General features: G+C 39.1%; 1 protein-coding gene across 1 annotated transcript in view; it reads left to right on the top strand.

The window, feature by feature from the left end:
• Window positions 1-18,144, top strand: part of LOC132389101 (polycomb complex protein BMI-1-like) — a 53,996-nt gene that overhangs the window by 11,505 nt on the left and 24,347 nt on the right. Inside the window, exons 6-7 of the mRNA XM_059961536.1 lie at window positions 1,525-1,633; window positions 13,664-13,706. Coding sequence (XP_059817519.1) covers window positions 1,525-1,633; window positions 13,664-13,706 — 152 coding nt within the window. The remainder of the gene's footprint in view (window positions 1-1,524; window positions 1,634-13,663; window positions 13,707-18,144) is intronic.

Here is an 18,144-nt window from a genome sequence, read left to right on the forward strand (position 1 = left end):
TATCTCAAGGTAGTACAAGCAAAATCAATAACAAAATGACACCAAAGAAGCATAGCGGTTAGCTTGAGGTGTCAAAGAGTTGGAGTTCAATTCTGGCATCCTCAGAAAGAAAGTTGTCTGTTCTTCCTCTGTGTGCTTGGGTTTCCTCGAACTGTCCAAAGACTTGCCATGTAGTAGGTTAATCGGTCATTGTAAGTTGTCCTGTAACCCCAATGGGCTTAAGTCGGTGAGTTGCTGGAGGTCAAGAAGGACCTGTTCCACCCTCTATCTCTAAATGATAAAATAAATTAATAATGAAGAACGAGGTGTTACAGTTACAGTTACTCTATTTAGGTCTTTCGACATTCAAAAGGTTTCAATGAGAGTCCCTGTCATTCTTCTAAATTCCAATGACTACAGCCAGAGAAAATTCAAACACTCCTCCTGGTATCATTCTTTTCTGAGCCCTGTCCAGTTTCTGCACATCCTTTTTAAGATAAGAGGTCCAAACTGCTTGCAATCCTATGTGAAACCTCACCAAAGCTTTAGTGTTAAATCCCTTCACTGTATTCTGTCCGCTACTTCTTTGCTCATTCTAATCTGTCTAACTCCTGCTGTCTGCTTCCTTAACTGTACCTAAGTTTGTATTGTTTATAAACTTGGTCACAAAACAATCAATTTCAACATCCAAATCATTTATGTATACTGTAAAAAGAAGCAGACCCATCACTGACCCTTGCAGAACACTAGTAATGACCAGCAGTTAACCAGAAAAAGTTCCCTTTATTCCCATACTATTTCCTGCCAATCAGCCAGTCCTCTATCCATACTGATATCTTTCATATAATACCATGGTCTTGTTAAGCAGCCTCGTTATGTGGCAACTTGTCAAAGGCCTCTGAAAATTCAAGGAAACAATATCCACTAATTCTCCTGGCCATTATTTCCTCAAAAAATTCCAACAGATTTCTGATTTGTCAGGCAAGATTTTCTCCTAGGGAAACCATGCTGACATTGGCCTTTTTGATACTGCATCTCCAAGTACCTTGAAGCCATATCCTTAATAATGGACTTCAAATTCTTTCTGGCCACTGAAGTAAGGCTAACTGTTCTATAATTTTCTTTTTCTGCCTCCTTCCATTCTTGAATAATGGAGTGACATTTGCAATTTTCCAATCCTGAGGAACTGTTCCAGAATCTAGTGATTCTTGTAAATTCAGTACTTATGGTTCCATATTCTATTCCGCTATCTCTTTCAGGTGAGTTGTAGTTCATCTGGTCCAAGCGACTTATCTACATTCAAAGCTTTCAGTTTCCCATAGATCTCCCTAGAAACACTGCTTCTCTCTCCATAGGTGATCTTTCCAGCATTTTCTGTTTTAATTATATTGAGTTCTTAATTGCTTTTAAGATTCTTTGTCTAGTGCTTCTTTAAACTCAAGTTTAAAAGTGAGGTCAGCTGATGGAAATGTGGGCATTTATATTTTTCAAGCATTAATTCAAGTATGTAACTGAGAACAATGATTTCTTCTTCTTCCCAAACAGTCGTAAATGGTTCAAATGAAGACCGTGGAGAAGTAACAGAAGAAGACAAAAGAATTATCGCAGATGATGAAATCATTAGTTTGTCCTTAGAATTTTATGACTGCAACAAGTAAGTTTATATGTGCTTCCTGACTAAACATTATTCTATTAAGCAGAATCTGCTTCTTTTCTGTCTTTGGGAATAAAATGTTCAATGTAAACTTATTATCAAAGTACATATATGTCAACATAACTGTGAGATTCATTTTCTTGTGGGCAAATTTAATAAATCCATATAGAATAGTGGGATCAATGAAAGACTGAACCAACTTGGGCATTCAATCAGTGTGCAAAAGACAACAAACTGTGGAAACACAATAGGAAAATAATAGTAAATAAATAAACTATAAATATTAGGAACGTGAGATGAAGAGTCCTTGAAAGTGATTTCATAGGTTGTGGGAAAATCTTAATGTTTGGGCAAAAGAAGTTAAGTGAAGTTATCCACTTCAGTTCAAGAACCTGATGGTTGAGGGGTAATAACTGTTTCTGAACCAGCTGGAGTGTGTCCTGAGATTCCTGTACTTCTTCCTGATGAGCAGTGAGAAGAGAGCATGGGTGTTGGGGATCCCTGATAATGGATACTGCTTTGTATCATAATTTACATGAACATAAATATACAATATTAGGGATATTATTCTGTAAAATAATAACAAAATCCATAGGAAGTTGGATATTATCGCACACTAAAATATGGAAGGTGGGAGTATGTAAAAAAGTTCCAGTTTATTGTCATTCAAATATACTAACAAAATCAGCTAAATGAAACATCTGGGGCCCAGATGCATATTTATGTAGACAGTACAATGTGACTGGCACTACTATAAACAAATAAGCAGTCATATAAATATAGGAAACAGCAACAATAAAAGATGAAAATTGACCAGTGCAGGATGAAAGTGTGTTGGTGAGTTGTGGAGTAGGCGCTAATTTAAACCTTGGCTGAGGCTGTGTGTGTGTCCTTGAGTAAGGTACTTAACCACACATTGCTCTGTGACGACACCTGTGCCAAGCTGTATGGGTCCTAGTGCCCTTCCCTTGGACGACATCGATGGCGTGGAGAGGAGAGACTTGCAGCTTGGGCAACTGCCAGTCTTCCATAAGAAAACCCTGCCCAGGCTTGTGCAAATCCTTGGTCTATCGAGACTAACGGAGGCCTACCCACAGTTTCCTTCCATCTACCCAAGTAGTAGACTGTAATCCATTTGTACAAATAATTAGTCTGTTGATTGTAGTTTTCTTTGTTGGAGGGAAAAAGGACAGATGGCCAAAAACATTGACTGTTTACCCCTCTCCACAGATGCTGCTTGGCCTGCATGTTGTGTGTTACTCTGGATTTCCAGCATCAGCAGAATCTCTTGAGTTAAGGACAGATGGAGGTGGACAGCTGTATGTTATTGTGTGAATCTGCTTCCTGACATTTCTATAGTCCTGAGTTCAATCATGAATGTTGGGGTATCAGTGTGGAGTTTGCATGTTCTCCCTGTGACTATGTATGTTTCCTTTGAGTCCTGATGAAGGCACTTGGTCCAAAGTGTCGACCTGACCTGTTGCTTTCTTCCAGAATTGAATTTCTATGGTTTTCCAGCATCTGCAGAGTCTTTTATGTTTATTCCTCTGGGTGTTCTAATTTCTCCATTTTTCTAAGATGTGTGGATTGGTAGGTTATTTGCTTCTAGTGAACTTGGGGAGGTTTTAGATGTGATTGTCTGAGAGAGAATTAGATAGTCAAACAGGTGGGGGAATGGGATTGCTCTGAGAGGACAGATCTGAAATGGCATGAGAGGAATAGTGAAAGCCATGCCTTCCTTTTAGACAACACACACAAAATGCTGATGGAACACAGTAGGCCAGGCAGTATCTATAGGAAGAAGCGCTGTCGACATTTCAGGCTGAGACCCTTTGTCAGGACTAATTGAGAAAAGAGATGGTAAGAGATTTGAAAGTAGGAGGGAGAGGGGGAAATTGGAAATGATAGGAGAAGACCTGAGGGGGTGGGGTGAAGCTGAGAGCTGGAAAGGTGATTGGTGAAAGTGATACAGAGCTGGAGAAGGGAAAGGATCATGGGATGGATGGTCTAGGGAGAAAGAGAGGGGGAGATGAGCACCAGAGGGAGATGGAGAACAGGCAAGGAGTAATTGTAAGAGGGAAAGAGAGAAAAAAAATATAATAAAAATAAACAAACAAACAAATAAATAAATAAATAAATAGGGATGAGGTAAGAAGGGGAGGAGGGGCATTAATGGAAGTTAGAGAAGTCAGTGTTCATGACATCAGGTTGGAGGCTACCCAGCCGGTATACAAGGTGTTGTTCCTCCAACCTGAGTGTGGCTTCATCTCCATAGCAGAGGAGGCCATGGACAGACATATCAGAATGGGATTGGGATGTGGAATTAAAATGTGTGGCCACTGGGAGATCCTGCTTTCTCTGCTGGACTGAGCATAGGTGTTCAGCGAAACGGACTCCCAGTCTATGTCAGGTCTCACCAATAAATAAAAGTCCACTCCGGGAGCAACGGACACAGTATACCACACCAGCCGACTCACAGGTGAAGTGTCGCGTCACCTGTCTGGGGCCCTGAATGGTGGTAAGGGAGGAAGTGTAAGGGCAGGTGTAGCACTTGTTCCGTTTACAAGGATAAGTGCCAGGAGGGAGGTCTGTGGGAAGGGATGGGGGGGGACGAGTGGACAAGGGAGTCGTGTAGGGAGCGATCCCTGTGAAAAGCAGAAAGAGGTGGGGAGGGAAAAATGAGCTAGTAGTGGGATCCCGTAACTTCCGCCTGGGAAGTTACAGAGAATTATATGTTGGACCTGGAGACTGGTGGGGTGGTAGGTGAGGGCAAGGGGAACCCTATCCCGAGTGGGGTGGTGGGCAGATGGGGTGAGGGCAGATGTGCGGGAAATGGGAGAGATGCGTTTGAGAGCAGAGTTGATGGTGTCCGCCAGAAAAAGCAGGATCTCCCAGTGGCCACACATTTTAATTCCACTTCCCATTCCCATTCTGTTATGTCTATCCATGGCCTCCTCTACTGTCAAGATGAAGCCAAACCTCATATTCTGTCTAGGTAGCCCCCTCCTGTCTTCTAACATTTTGGGTCTTCCTCTCCCCATCCCACTTCCAAATCTCTTACTATTTCTTCTCTCCATTGGTCCTGACAAAGGGTCTCGGCCGGAAACGTCGACTGTACTTCTCCCTGTAGACGCTGCCTGGCCTGCTGTGTTCCACCAGCATTTTGTGTGTGTTGTTTGAATTTCCAGCATCTGCAGATTTCCTCATGGCTGGTTTACACATAGATAAAGTTCAAAATAACTTCATAATCAAAGTATGTATAGGACACCATATGCTTTTCTTACAAGCAAACATAGTTTTTCAAAAAAAAAACAGTTAAATTAATGAAGAACCGCACAACAGACAAGGAAGACAATCTGTGAAGCAAAACAAATAATAGTAATTTTTAAAAAACAATTAAATCAATAATACTGAGAATATGAGTTGTAGAGTCCTTGCAAGTGAGTGTGTAGGTTGTGGAATCAGTTTATTATTGAGTTGAGTGAAGTTTTCCACTCTGGTTCAAGACGCTGATGGTTGAATAGTAATTACTGTTCTTGTGTCCTTCCAGTTGTAAGCGAGCATGGTATGGATGGTGGTGGTCTTCTACTTCCTTGTGGCAGCACTCACTTCTAGATGTGCTCAGTGGTGGGGAGAGCTTTTCCTGTGATGATATGGATTATATAGTATTTGCATTTTCCTTTTGTTCTTACATTAATGCAACAATTCTGTTTCTTCTCACTTGCTGTATCTTGCATTAGGTGTAATGTTTGTATAAGAACACTGTGGTTATATCACATGTAAGAACATGATTGGAGAAAGTTCTGAGCATGCACAGAAAGATCTGGAAGCATGTGTGGTTGTTGCTGTTAAATAAAAGTTCAATTCTTCCAGAATATGATTCTTCATTAGAAACCCACAGAACGTATTAATGTAAAGAACACAACATGGTGTCACAAGTCAGTCTGGAAGAATAATACGTTACCTAACACAGGAGAATCAAAGATAATCAAAAAGAGTTTGAACCGTTTAGGTGTTTTCTAAAAGTTTTGCAAGTGGAAGGACTGCAACTTTCACTGACACTTGAATTGTCTGGGAATGTAGCTGAGAACTGGAGAAAATCTAAATTTTAGAAAACCAGAAAAAAAGAAGGCTGCGCTTCTACTCTATGTAATAGGTGACAATGCAGATGGGGTATATTATCATTTTACTTTTGAAAATGGAGATGATTTAAACCTAAAATTGATAATGGACAATTTTGAAACATTTTGTATACTGAAGCATAATGTGACATATGAGTGGTACAGATTTTTTACATGCAAGCAGAGAGTTGGTGATACTATTTATCAATATGTTACTGAATTGAGACACCACAGTAAAACATGTGGGTTTGGAAACTGACAGACTCTGTCACTGAAGACAGAATTGTTTCTGGCATTCTGGATAATGGTCTGAGAGAAAGAGTGTTAAGAGAACAAGACATAGATTTGGAAAAAGCTTTTATGCTCTGCAAAGCTTCAGAAACTGTGATGTCATAGGCTAAAGAGGTTTTTATTGAGAACTACAACTAGACGCTATGAGAAAGTACAAACATATTAGAAAAAAATAATTAAACAACAATGAAACTGACAGAGAGCGAGACATCATCTGAGAGAATAAAGCTATGTGAGCCCTGTGGGTGGAACCATCAGCCAAAACAGTGTCCAGCATATGGAATAATATGCAATGACTGCAGTAAGAGTTACCATTTTTCACGCTGTTGCAGAAGTAGAAAGAAAATAAAATGAGTAAATGCAGTGCTTGAAAATGAACGTGGGGAGTTTTACATAGATGTGTTTTGTGAAAATAAACAAAGTAAGAATGACTGGACTATTTCATTGCAAGTGAACCAAAACAACATTCTGTTTAAACTGGATACTGGAGCACAAGTAAATGTTCTTGCAGAATCTGAGTTTAATGCATTAAAGCCAAAAGCAAAGTTGCATCAGACAAATATAAAAGTGACTGGGTATTCAGGTGCAGACATTCCAGTTAAAGGAACATGTGTGGCAAAAGTATCATACAAAAAATAGTGTGCACACACTTTCATTTGTGGTGGTGCCAAGTAATGTACAGTCAATACTGGGTTTATCTGCCTGTGAGAGACTGAATTTGGTGAAAAGAGAGTTAGTCTTGGATAGTGACACAGAGTCAGAATACAGTGACTTGATGAAAAAGTATGAGGACTTGTTCAAAGGGCTTGGTTGTCTTCCAGGAGAGCACACAATTAAAATTGACAACACAGTGCCACCCATAGTACATCCATGTAGAAAAGTGCCTTTTGCATTACGTCATCATCTGAAAACAGAGCTTGGCAAAATGGAATGGCTAGGAGTCTTAAAAAAAATTGATGAACCAACTGAATGGGTCAGTTCACTTGTCATTGTTGATAAGAAAAAGTCTGAGGATTTGCTTAGAGACTTGAATTGAACCATTAAAAGAGAGCATTTCAAATTGCCTGCTCATCAAGAAATTATGTCAGTTTGCTAATGCAAAGTACTTTAGTAAATTAGATGCATCCTCTGGATTCTGGCAACTTAAACTAGATGAACCAAGTTCAAAGTTGTGAACCTTTAACACTCCTTTTGCCAGATATTGTTTTCTTCGGCTTCCGTCTGGAATTACATCAGCTTCTGAAGTGTACCATAAAACCATTCACATGCCATAAATTGAAGGAGTGGATACATCCGTGGACAACATTATTGTTTGGGGATCATCTAAACAAGAGCATGACGCCAGACTCAGACAAGTCTTAGAGGCAACACACAAGGAAACCTGAAGTTGAATAAAGACAAATGTCAACTAGGAGTGACTGAACTTTGTAGTGGTATCATCAGCAATGGGGGTGTATGTCCTGATCCATTGAAGGTTTCTGCTGTTGAGAACATGCCAAGTCCACAATGTAAAAAGATTCATAGTCAATTTCCCCCAAGCCATCAGACTCCTCAATACCCAGAGCCTGGACTGATACTTTACTGCCCTATTGTCTTGTTTGTTATTTATTGTAATGCCTGCACTGTTTTGTGCACTTTATGCAGTCCTGGGTAGGTCTGTAGTCTAGTGTAGTTGTTTTTGTTTCTCTCTCTCTCTCTCTTGTTTTTTACGTAGTTCAGTCTAGTTTTTGTACCTTGTCATGTAACACCACGGTCCTGAAAAACGTTGTCTCATTTTTACTATGCACTGTACATAGCAGTTATGGTTGAAATGACAATAAAAGTGACTTGACTTGAACTACGTGGTGAAATTTATACCCAATCTTTCAGAACAGCTTACTCCATTGAGGCAGCTAACAGAAAAGAAAAACGAATGGAACTGGAATCATGAACAGGAGAAGGTACGGCAAATTCTCAAGAAAGGTGCTCACCAAAGAACCTGTGTTGATATTCAATGATGCTGAGACACCATCAAAATCTCAGGTGATGCATCTCAAGCAGGCTTAGGGGCAGTATTACTCAAAAACATGATCAGGAGTGGCTACCAGTGGCATATGCATCCCGTTCATTATCCGATCCAGAAACAAAATATGCTCAAATTGAAAACTAATTGCTCAGTGTTATGTTTGCTTGTGAGAGATTTCATCAGTTTGTGTCAGGGCAATCTGTTGATGTTGAAACTAATCATAAGCCTCTAATCGCATTGTTTCACAAACCTTTAAGCAACAGTCCTTTGCGAATTCAGTGAATGATGATCAAATTGCAAAGATATGCATTGAATTTGTCATACACATCTGGAAAATTCATGTACACAGCTGACACACTTTCCAGAGCTCTGGATCCAACAACAAAAGACAGTCACTGGGATGCTGTTGATGTTCGGGCATTTGTTGATATGATCATAGAGACTGTACCTATGCTCCCAAAAAATTGGAACTGCTGTGTCTTGAGACACAATTCTCAGTCAGATAATCCAAGTGGTGATGGATGGATAGCCAGGTAATAGGCATGACTGTACCTCAGAAGGACAAGAATATTGGAACCACAGATCAGAAATTTCTATTGTGGATGGGATATTGTACAAAGATAGCAGAATTGTGACTCCTAAAAGTCTCCGAAAAGAAATGCTTGGGAAAATTCATGAAGGCCACCTAGGTATTGAACAATGTAAGAGAAGGGCATGGGAAGTGATGTTTTGGTCCAGGATGAATCATGAAATTGCAGAATTGGTGTCTCCTTGTCAGATATTCCTTAAATACCGTCCTAGCAACCCTAAGGAGCCATTGCATCCACATCCCAGTCCTCAGAGTCCTTATCAGAAGGTAGGTATTGATCTTCTTGTCGCTGACAACAAAGATTATCCATTAACAATGGATTATTGCTCGTATCCTTAAGTGTGTTGTCTGGGCAGAACAGCAGCAGAGAATATAATTACATGCATGAAATCAGTTTTTTCCAGACATGGTGTACCTGATGAAGTTTTCACGGACAATGGGCCACAATTCAATGGTGAACACGAGACATTTTGCTCGGGAATGGGACTTTGGGGCTTTGTTCATACAACAGAGAGTCCATTTTCCCCCCCAGTCCAATGGATTGGTTGAGAAGTCGGTAGGAATTATCAAGAAACTGATGCACAAAGCAAAAGACAGAGGAGGTGATTTTTATAAAGCTTTGTCAGCCTATCACAGTACTCCACTGGAATGTGGGTTTTCACCTGCTCAGCTCTTGATGGGATGCCGTTTGAGATCCAATCTGCCAATAGGTGAGAGCAGAGAGAAGTGAACAAGTGAAAAGGTGGAAAGATGAACACAAAGCAAAGCAGAAAACATACTTTGACAGGTGTTCTCATCCGTTACCTGAACGGCACCAAGGAGATGAAGTGAGAATACAGGACAAAATGAACACATGGACACAGAAAGCGACAGTACTTGAAGAAGCACAACCCAGATCAGACATGGTCCAAACAGAAGAAGCAGTGTGGAGAAGAAATTGCAAAGACCTCAAGAAAGAGCCAACTTCAGAGTTTCAGTTAACTGATGCAGACCAGACAAAACATGGAAATAATAATGAAACACAAGAACTGTGTGAACCACTTAGAAGGTTTACATGTGTTCATAAACCCTCAGAGAGACTGATAGAGACATATTATGCATTTGCTATGGTCAAAGTTGCTAATTGTTTTTCTCTTTAAGGAAAGGAAAATGAGATAGCATGTGTAAGTACGTGATTGGAGAGAGTTCTGAGAATGCGCAGAAATGATAGGTTTGGAAGAATGGCGCTGTAGGACACGTGGTTATTGCTGTAAATAAAAGTTCAATTCTTCCAGAATATGGTTCTTTATTAGAAACTCACAGTACATATTAATATAAAGAACATAACAAACACATTTCTTCATAAGATATTGTGGCATCTTTTTGGTATTTCACCACCTGTTTGAAGAGAATTAAGGATTGGGAAGCCTTGAAACAAAAAGATCAACATGAAAAGCTGTGTTTGGGCTAAAGGCCAAGTGTTATTACAGGACAGGAGAGTGGATAGATCTTCAGAATCAGAATCAGTTTTATTATTGGAGATATATGTCATGAAATTTGTTGTTTTGTGGCAGTAGTAGAGTGTAATACATTAAATGTAGTATAAATTACATTTTCATAAGATTAGCAGTGTTGATCATAAAATGATGCTGTTGAATTCTGAGCTGTAATCAACCTAATGAGCCAGCAACACCCAATTACCCTACTAACCTTTATGACTTTGGTCTTGATGAAACCCATGCTGTCAGAATCAGAATTAGGTTTAATATCACTGTGTAATTTATTGTTTACAACTGCAATAAGTCCCCAGGTTACAAACATCCAACCTACGGACATCTCATACTTACGAACAGCCTGCCACAAAGCCTATTACATTAAAAATCTTGAGTTAAATACAATAGTTCATAATAACAAACGTACACACTACTTTGTGAAGCTCAAGAAAACATTATGCGGCTTCAGCGGTTCATTGGCTCGAGGAAGGAGAGCACTGTCCGCCATTTTAAGTCAAATCATATTGCCGTTAACACTGCTGAGTGTGTAACTTTATATTTGGCTTAAATTTTTTTCTTAATTGCTCTTGTAACCATGTCTCTAAAGTGCAAATCTGATGCAAGTGCTGGTGATGCAACAAGGAAAAGGAAAACAATCACAATTGAAAATAAAGTGGAAATAATAAAGCCGTATCATTAAGGCATCTCTTCCCATTATTAGGAAGGCCAATGCAAAGGCTTGGCTTACTATTGCCATCTTTGAAGATTGGTTCTTGAACCATTTTGTCCCTGCTGTTGAACATTATTGTTTGGCCAAGAAAATTACTTTCAAGATTCTCCTTGTGCTTGACAATGCACCCAGACATCCAAGCACTTTAGATTACCTTCACCCCAATGTAAAAGTCATATTTTTACCCCCCAACACCTCATCGCTACTTCAGCCAATGGATCAGGGAGTCGTAGCCTCCTTTTCAGGGGTTTACAGCTGATGACATCGCTGAAGCCAGGCAAGCTGTGGTTAATATTAGTAATGAACTCTCCCTTTCTCTCTTCAGTACAGTACCGTATGTAGTTACTTTTATTATGACGTATTATTATTATGTACTGTATTATGTTTTAAATGTTTTAGTGTATTTGGAAGTTTTTCTTAAGTGTTTTATATGCATAGAAAAGTAACATATATACTAAGACAAACATGTGACTGACTGACACTAAATAAGAAATTACTACAAGTTCCGACTTACCTACAAATTCAGACTTAGGAACAGACCACATTTGTAACCCAGGGACTCTCTGTACAGTGCAATACTTAATTGAGAGTTTCACAAATGCACCAATCTCTGGCTAAAGAAATGCCTCCTCATCTCAATTCTAAATGGATTTCTCTCTATTCTGATAGAGTGGTTGTAGAGGAGATGTTTCCTGTGGACGGAGATTCAAAACCGATAACACAGCTTAGGATGGAGGGGTACCCTCTTAGAATGGAGATGAAGAGGAACTTCTTTAGCCAGAGAGTGTTGCATCTGTGGAATTCATTGACACAGAAAGCTGTGGAAGCCAATTTTTTTAATGTATATTTAAGGCAGAAGTTGATAGATTCTGCATGAAGGGCCACTGGAGCAAGCTGGAGTTTGGGGCTGAGACAAAAATTGGATTAGCCGTGATGAACTGGCAAAGTAGACATAATGGGCCAGATGACCTAATTCTGCTTCTATTTCTTATGACCTAATAGTGAGGTAGTGTTCATCAGCCATTCAGAAATCTGATGGTAGTTGGGAAGAAAGTGTCCTAGAATGTTGAATGTGCGTTTTCAAGCTCTGTGCCATCTCCTAGATGATCTTCCCCCTCCTCCACGGGCATTTTGGTATTTATAGATTCAGAGAACTGGATTTGTTTCAGATCTGTTGTTTAATCTGTTCTTCCCCTAAGACGTATAATCGACGTATGTTCCAATGTCATCCCACATTCCAAAGTCTGCTATTTAACCATTGTAAGTTATTTTGTAATGTGGTTTATGTAAGAGGGAATAAGTTGCAAGCAAATAAATGAGATAATGGGATTGCTGTAAAACCTAGTATAGATTAGATTTGCTGTTTGTCACATGTACATTGAAAAATACAATGAAATGACCAAAACAGACAATGTGTTGGGGTAGCCTGTAAGTGTGGGCATGCTTCTGGATATTAACATACCCTGCTCACAAATATCTAACCCTAGATCATACATCTTTAGAATGTGGGAGGAAACCAGAGAATTTGGAGCACGTGGTCATGGGAGGAATGTACAAAATCCCTACAGACAGTAGTGGGAATTTACATCTGGTCTTAAAGCTGGTGCTGTAAAGCTACCATGTGACCTAGATTCCATCCCTCTATGTCACATGGAAATATGAAGTTATGTAAATTGATAGATGCTACCCATTCTGTAGAATTTATTCAGCAGTCCGTAGTTCCTATTTTAAAATGATCACTAAAATACACTAATATTTCTATTAAATGCATTAAGTGGTTATATTTTAACTTTTAATGTAGACATACAACATGGTAACAGATCGTTTCAGTGCAACAAACCCATTCAATTACACTGATTTAACCAATCAACTTACTAACCCATTTTCTTTAATAAGTGATGAAGAAACCTGGAAGTAACCTATCCAGTCATGGGGAGAATATACAAACTCCAGGAACTGAACCCACCCAATGTCTCTAAATAAATAAATAATCTGTGAGACAGCTAGCCACTAGATGTTCATGAATTGATGAAAGAACTAATTAATGTTGCACTGTTGGTCTTTTGCATGTCAGTTGTTTGTTAGGGGCCACAGGTGAGTCCTGAGTTGGGTATCCTGTTTACCTAAAATAGGTGAAGCATGTTTCATTGACTCTCCAGGTGTAATGATTGCACAACCACTGTTAGGCTGGCCATTCAGGAGATCACTCACATATGGCTTTTCCCACAATACTGTGCCCATAGCAACACCTTCATGCGGTGTTACTGAGTTTGCTATGTCATGGCATGACCAAGTGTCTGGATGGGCAGGCTGGGCTCATCTGCCCACTTCAAACTCCAACTTCAAACCAAGGTAAATGGGACTCATTAGCCTTGCCAGGCTGTGTCTGGGAGAATGAAAACTCTGATACTCAACTTAAAGCTTTGCAGTTGCCGCATTTGTCACATCTCACTGTGCCATCATGTAATGTTCCCCAATTGGTCCGCAAGCACTGATTCTCACTATAAACATACCAGGTGGAAAGAAAAGTCCTATAGTGATGGAGATACTCCTCCTTGATCTTTACAAGAACTAGCCATCATCATCATCATATCTATTAGTGTTTGTGTGCAGTTCCTTTTTCAATTTTTTTCTGGAGTATTTTAATGTTCTGTGAATGTCTGTAAGAAAATTAATCTCAAGGAAGTATCTGGTGATGTATATGTTGTTTGATAATTTATTTTGAACTTTGCTGTTTGAACATTTCATCATCCAAAACAGTGTTTTTGTAGTTTTGTTGAAAAACATGTTGATTGAAAATGTTCCAAATTGTTTTGCTCTAGATCAGAAAAGAAGGAGGTCCCACATACTGATGGAACAGACAAGGTGAGTTCCCTAGCAGATTTTTGCTTTATTTGTTAAATTAACAACTAGATTTGCAAAAGTGTTGCAGTACTATCAGTTTGGTTGACAAGAAAGCTTTGGCTCAGTTTTTAAATTTCAGTGATCAAAGCCTCAGATTATTAATAAAACATCTATCCAATAGTAAGTAAAATATATAGAAAAATATCAATTCATTTCTTCTTGGTAGTGACATTGAAGAAAGATTTTAATTATGTAGTTGGAAGATCAGAACTATACTTTGCTGCAGGTATTAAATTCTGAGAGGCATTCGAGTCAACTTGTCTGTGATTCACCCCCATAGTACTTTCTTATCACCATTGTCCTCTGCCTCAGCAACGTTAGTGTGATACACATCTCTTTTACCATGAGACAGGTACCACTGTTGTAGTGAGATAAGAACCTCTATTAATGTAACATAAGTACTTCTATTGCATCAGGTTGGTGACCACTATTAACATGCAACAGGGGTTTCTGTTAAATCCAAGTGCAGAATTAAGTCATTTGTCCCTTGGGTCTGCCATTTTCCCTCAATCCCCTTCTCCCCATAACCTTTGAACCCTGACTAAACCAGAACCTGTCAACTTCTGTTTTAAATATATCAATGAATTCACCTCACAGTCATCTGTGGCAATGAATTCCACAGATTTACCACACTCTGACAAAAGATATTTCTCTACATCTCTGTTTTAAATGGGCATCCTTGTATTCTCAGGTTCTGTAGTCCTAAATTCCTCCACTATAACAAGCTTTATCTCCAGATTCACTCTGTCCAGGCCATTCAACATTTTATAGATCGCAATGAGATCCTATTCCTCTAAATTCCAATGAATACGGGCTCGGAATGCTCCTCACATAGTAACCTGTTTATTCTTGAAATCATTCTCATGAACCCTCTCCTATGTCAGCGCATTCTTTCTTATATAAGGGGCTGAAAATTGCTCACAATACTCCAAGTGGGGCCTCATCAACTTCGCTTTTATGTTCTTGTTTTCTCAAAATGAATTGTCATTACATTTTGCTTCCTCAACATCAACTCAACCTGCAAGTTGAAATCTTGCATGATGGCTCCCAGTCCATTTGCACATTGCATTTTTGAATTTTCTCAGTGTAGAAAATAATCTACAGTTCTATTCTTTCTACCAAAGTGCATGATGATACATTTTCCAACACTGCATTCCATCTGACACTTCAGTGCATGTTCTCCTAATTTGTCTGACCAAATTCAGCCTCCCTGCTTCCTCAAAACTACCTGCCCCTTCATTTTTCTGTGTGTTGTCTGCAAACCTATTTCAAAAAGCACTAAATTCCATTATTCATCATTGACATTGAAACATAGAAAACCTACAGCACAATACAGGCCCTTTGGCCCCCAAAGCTGTGCCAAACATGTCCCTACCTTAGAAATTACCTGGGGTTACCCATAGCCTTCTATTTTTCTAAGCATGTACCTACCCAGGAGTCTTTTTAAAGACCCTATTGTATTTGCCTCCACCGCCATCACCAGCAGCCCATTCCATGCACTCACCATGATCTGCATAAAAACTTAACCCTGACATCTCCTCTGTACCTACCTCCAAGCACCTTAAAACTGTACCCTCTCGTGACAGCCATTTTAGGCTTGAGAAGAAAACCTCCGACTATCCACACAATCAATGCCTCTCATCATCTTGTACACCTGTATCAAGTTATTTCTCATCCTCCATCACTCCAAGGAGAAAAGGCGAAGTTCACTCAACCTGTTCTCATAAGGCATGCTCCCCAATCCAGGCAACATCCTTGTAACTCTCCTCTGCACCCTTTCGATGGTTTCCACATCCTTCCTGTAGTGAGGCGACCAGAACTGAGCACAGTACACCAAGTGGGGTCTGACCAGGGACCTATATAGCTGCAACATTACCTCTCAACTCCTAAACTCAATCCCATGATTGATTTTCATTTTTAGAATCTTTTTATTGATACATTAAGAAATAAATTAGAAAAGCTAAAAGAAGATACGAGATTGCTTTGGTAAGTAAGGTGAAAATAAATCCAAAGGGTTTCTACAGTTATATTAATAGCAAAAGGATAGTGAGGGATAAAATTGGTCCCTTAGAGAATCAGAGTGGACAGCTATGTGTGGAGCCAAAAGAGATGGGGAGATTTTGAACAATTTCTTTTCTTCGAAATTCACTAAGGAGAAGGATATTGAACTGTGTAAGGGTAGGGAAGTTATAGAAACTATGACGATTGAAGAGGAGGAAGTACTGGAGCTTTTAAGGAATATAAAAGTGGATAAATCTCCGGATCCTGACGGGATATTCCCTAGGACCTTGAGGGAAGTTAGTGTAGAAATAGCAGGGGCTCTGACAGAAATATTTCAAATGTCATTGGAAATGGGGATGGTGCTGGAGGATTGGCATATTGCTCTTGTGGTTCCATTGTTTGATAAAGGGTTCAAAGGGTAAATCTAGCAATTATAGGCCTGTCAGTTTGATGTCACTGGTGGGTAAATAAATGGAAAGTATTCTTAGAGATGGTATATATAATTATCTGGATAGACAGGGTCTGATTAGGAACAGTCAACATGGATTTGTGCGTGGAAGGTCATGTTTGACAAATCACTGAATTTTATTGAAGAGGTTACGAGGAAAGTTGACGAGGGTAAAGCAGTGGATGTTGTCTATGTGGACTTCAGTAAGGCCTTTGACAAGGCTCTGCACAGGAGCTTTTGGTGTGCTGGCCTTTATAAATCAGAGCATTGAGTATAGGAGTTGGGATGTAATTTTAAAATTGTACAAGGTATTGGTGAGGCCGGATTTGGAGTATTGTGTACAGTTCAGGTCACCGAATTATAGGAAAGATATCAACAAAATAGAGAGAGTACAGGGTCGATTTACTAGAATGTTACCTGGGTTTCAGCACCCAAGTTACAGGGAAAGGTTGAACAAGTTAGGTCTTTATTCTTTGGAGCATAGAAGGTTGAGGGGGGGACTTGATAGAGGTATTTAAAACTATGAGGGGGATACATAGAGTTGACATGGATAGGCTTTTTCCATTGAGAGTAGGGGAGATTCAAACAAGAGGATATGAGTTGAGAGTTGGGGGCAAAAGTTTAGGGGTAACACAAGGGGAATTTCTTTACTCAGAGAGTGTTTGCTATATGGAATGAGCTTCCAGTAGAAGTGGTAGAGGCAGGTTCGGTATTGTCGTTTAAAGTAAAATTGTATAGGTATATGGACAGGAAAGGAATGGAGGGTTATGGCCTGTTTCCGTGCAGTAATTGAATGGTTATATGGTTATAATCTTCTACAGCTATAAAATGATACAAAACTTCAACAAGTTGATATATATATAATTAATAAAGATGAAGAAAAAAAATCAATAAAAGGATAATATATGCTATTAAAAATATTTTTATATAGAAAAGAAGGAATAAAGAGAACCCCAACTTACTAAAAAAAAGAAACCCCACTAACTACAAGAGAAGGAAAAAGAAAAAAGAAAAAAAAAGAAAAAGAAGAAGAAAAAAACCCTTTAGTAATCAACTGTCAACCCGGAAGTTCTCTCTCCAGCACTCATTGCTTGAGCACGTACAAACTATTTTTTCTTGTCATTATTCCCTAAACAATACAGCATAATAACTACCCATACATTGTATTAGGTATTATAAATAACTGAGAAATTACTTAAAAGTACAGGCAGTCCCTGGGTTATAAATGAGTTCCATTCCGAGTCCATCTTTAAGTCGGATTTAAAGTCGGAACAGTTATATCTGGTATTATTTAGCGTCAGTTAATCCAACGTTTGTCTTAGTATATAGTACTTTTTTTACCTTTCTATGCATATAAAACATCTAAGAAATGTATGTATTTCAATAATTAAACCACTGTGTTGCTTAGAAATAATTGTAGCTTTCATCAATTTCATCAGAGCCTTTCAAATGCTCCATTAAAATTGTTCCTAACATTGACCAATTGTAGCCTAAAGCTTTTCCAATGACCAATGGTTTTTCACTTCTTTCTGATCACTTTATTACTTCCATCTTATTTTCAATCGTGATTGTGATTATTTTCGTGAACAGAAACACTGCGGATTCAGAGCTGCAACACCAGGTCCTAATGTCCACTGCACAGAAACACATTAAATAAATTCTGGGTTCCGCTGGGTCCTAAAGACCACCACACTAATACATGTTAAATAAGGTACTTGAGCATCCACAAATTTTGGTATCCGTGGGGGGGTCCAGGAACCAATCCCTTGCGGATAAGGAGGGCCGACTATATTTGGCAGAAGAGACCCATCCTCTCTCAAAATCAAATCGAAGATCAAAAGTTCTACATCTAATTTTTTCCAAACTAAGATATAGCATTACTTGAGAAATCATTGAATTAATGTAGGGACAGAGGTATCTTTCCTTTTCAATGAAATAGCCCTTCTTGCC

This window comes from Hypanus sabinus, unplaced genomic scaffold, assembly GCF_030144855.1.
Source record: "Hypanus sabinus isolate sHypSab1 unplaced genomic scaffold, sHypSab1.hap1 scaffold_470, whole genome shotgun sequence".
Classification (NCBI taxonomy): Eukaryota; Metazoa; Chordata; class Chondrichthyes; order Myliobatiformes; family Dasyatidae; genus Hypanus; species Hypanus sabinus.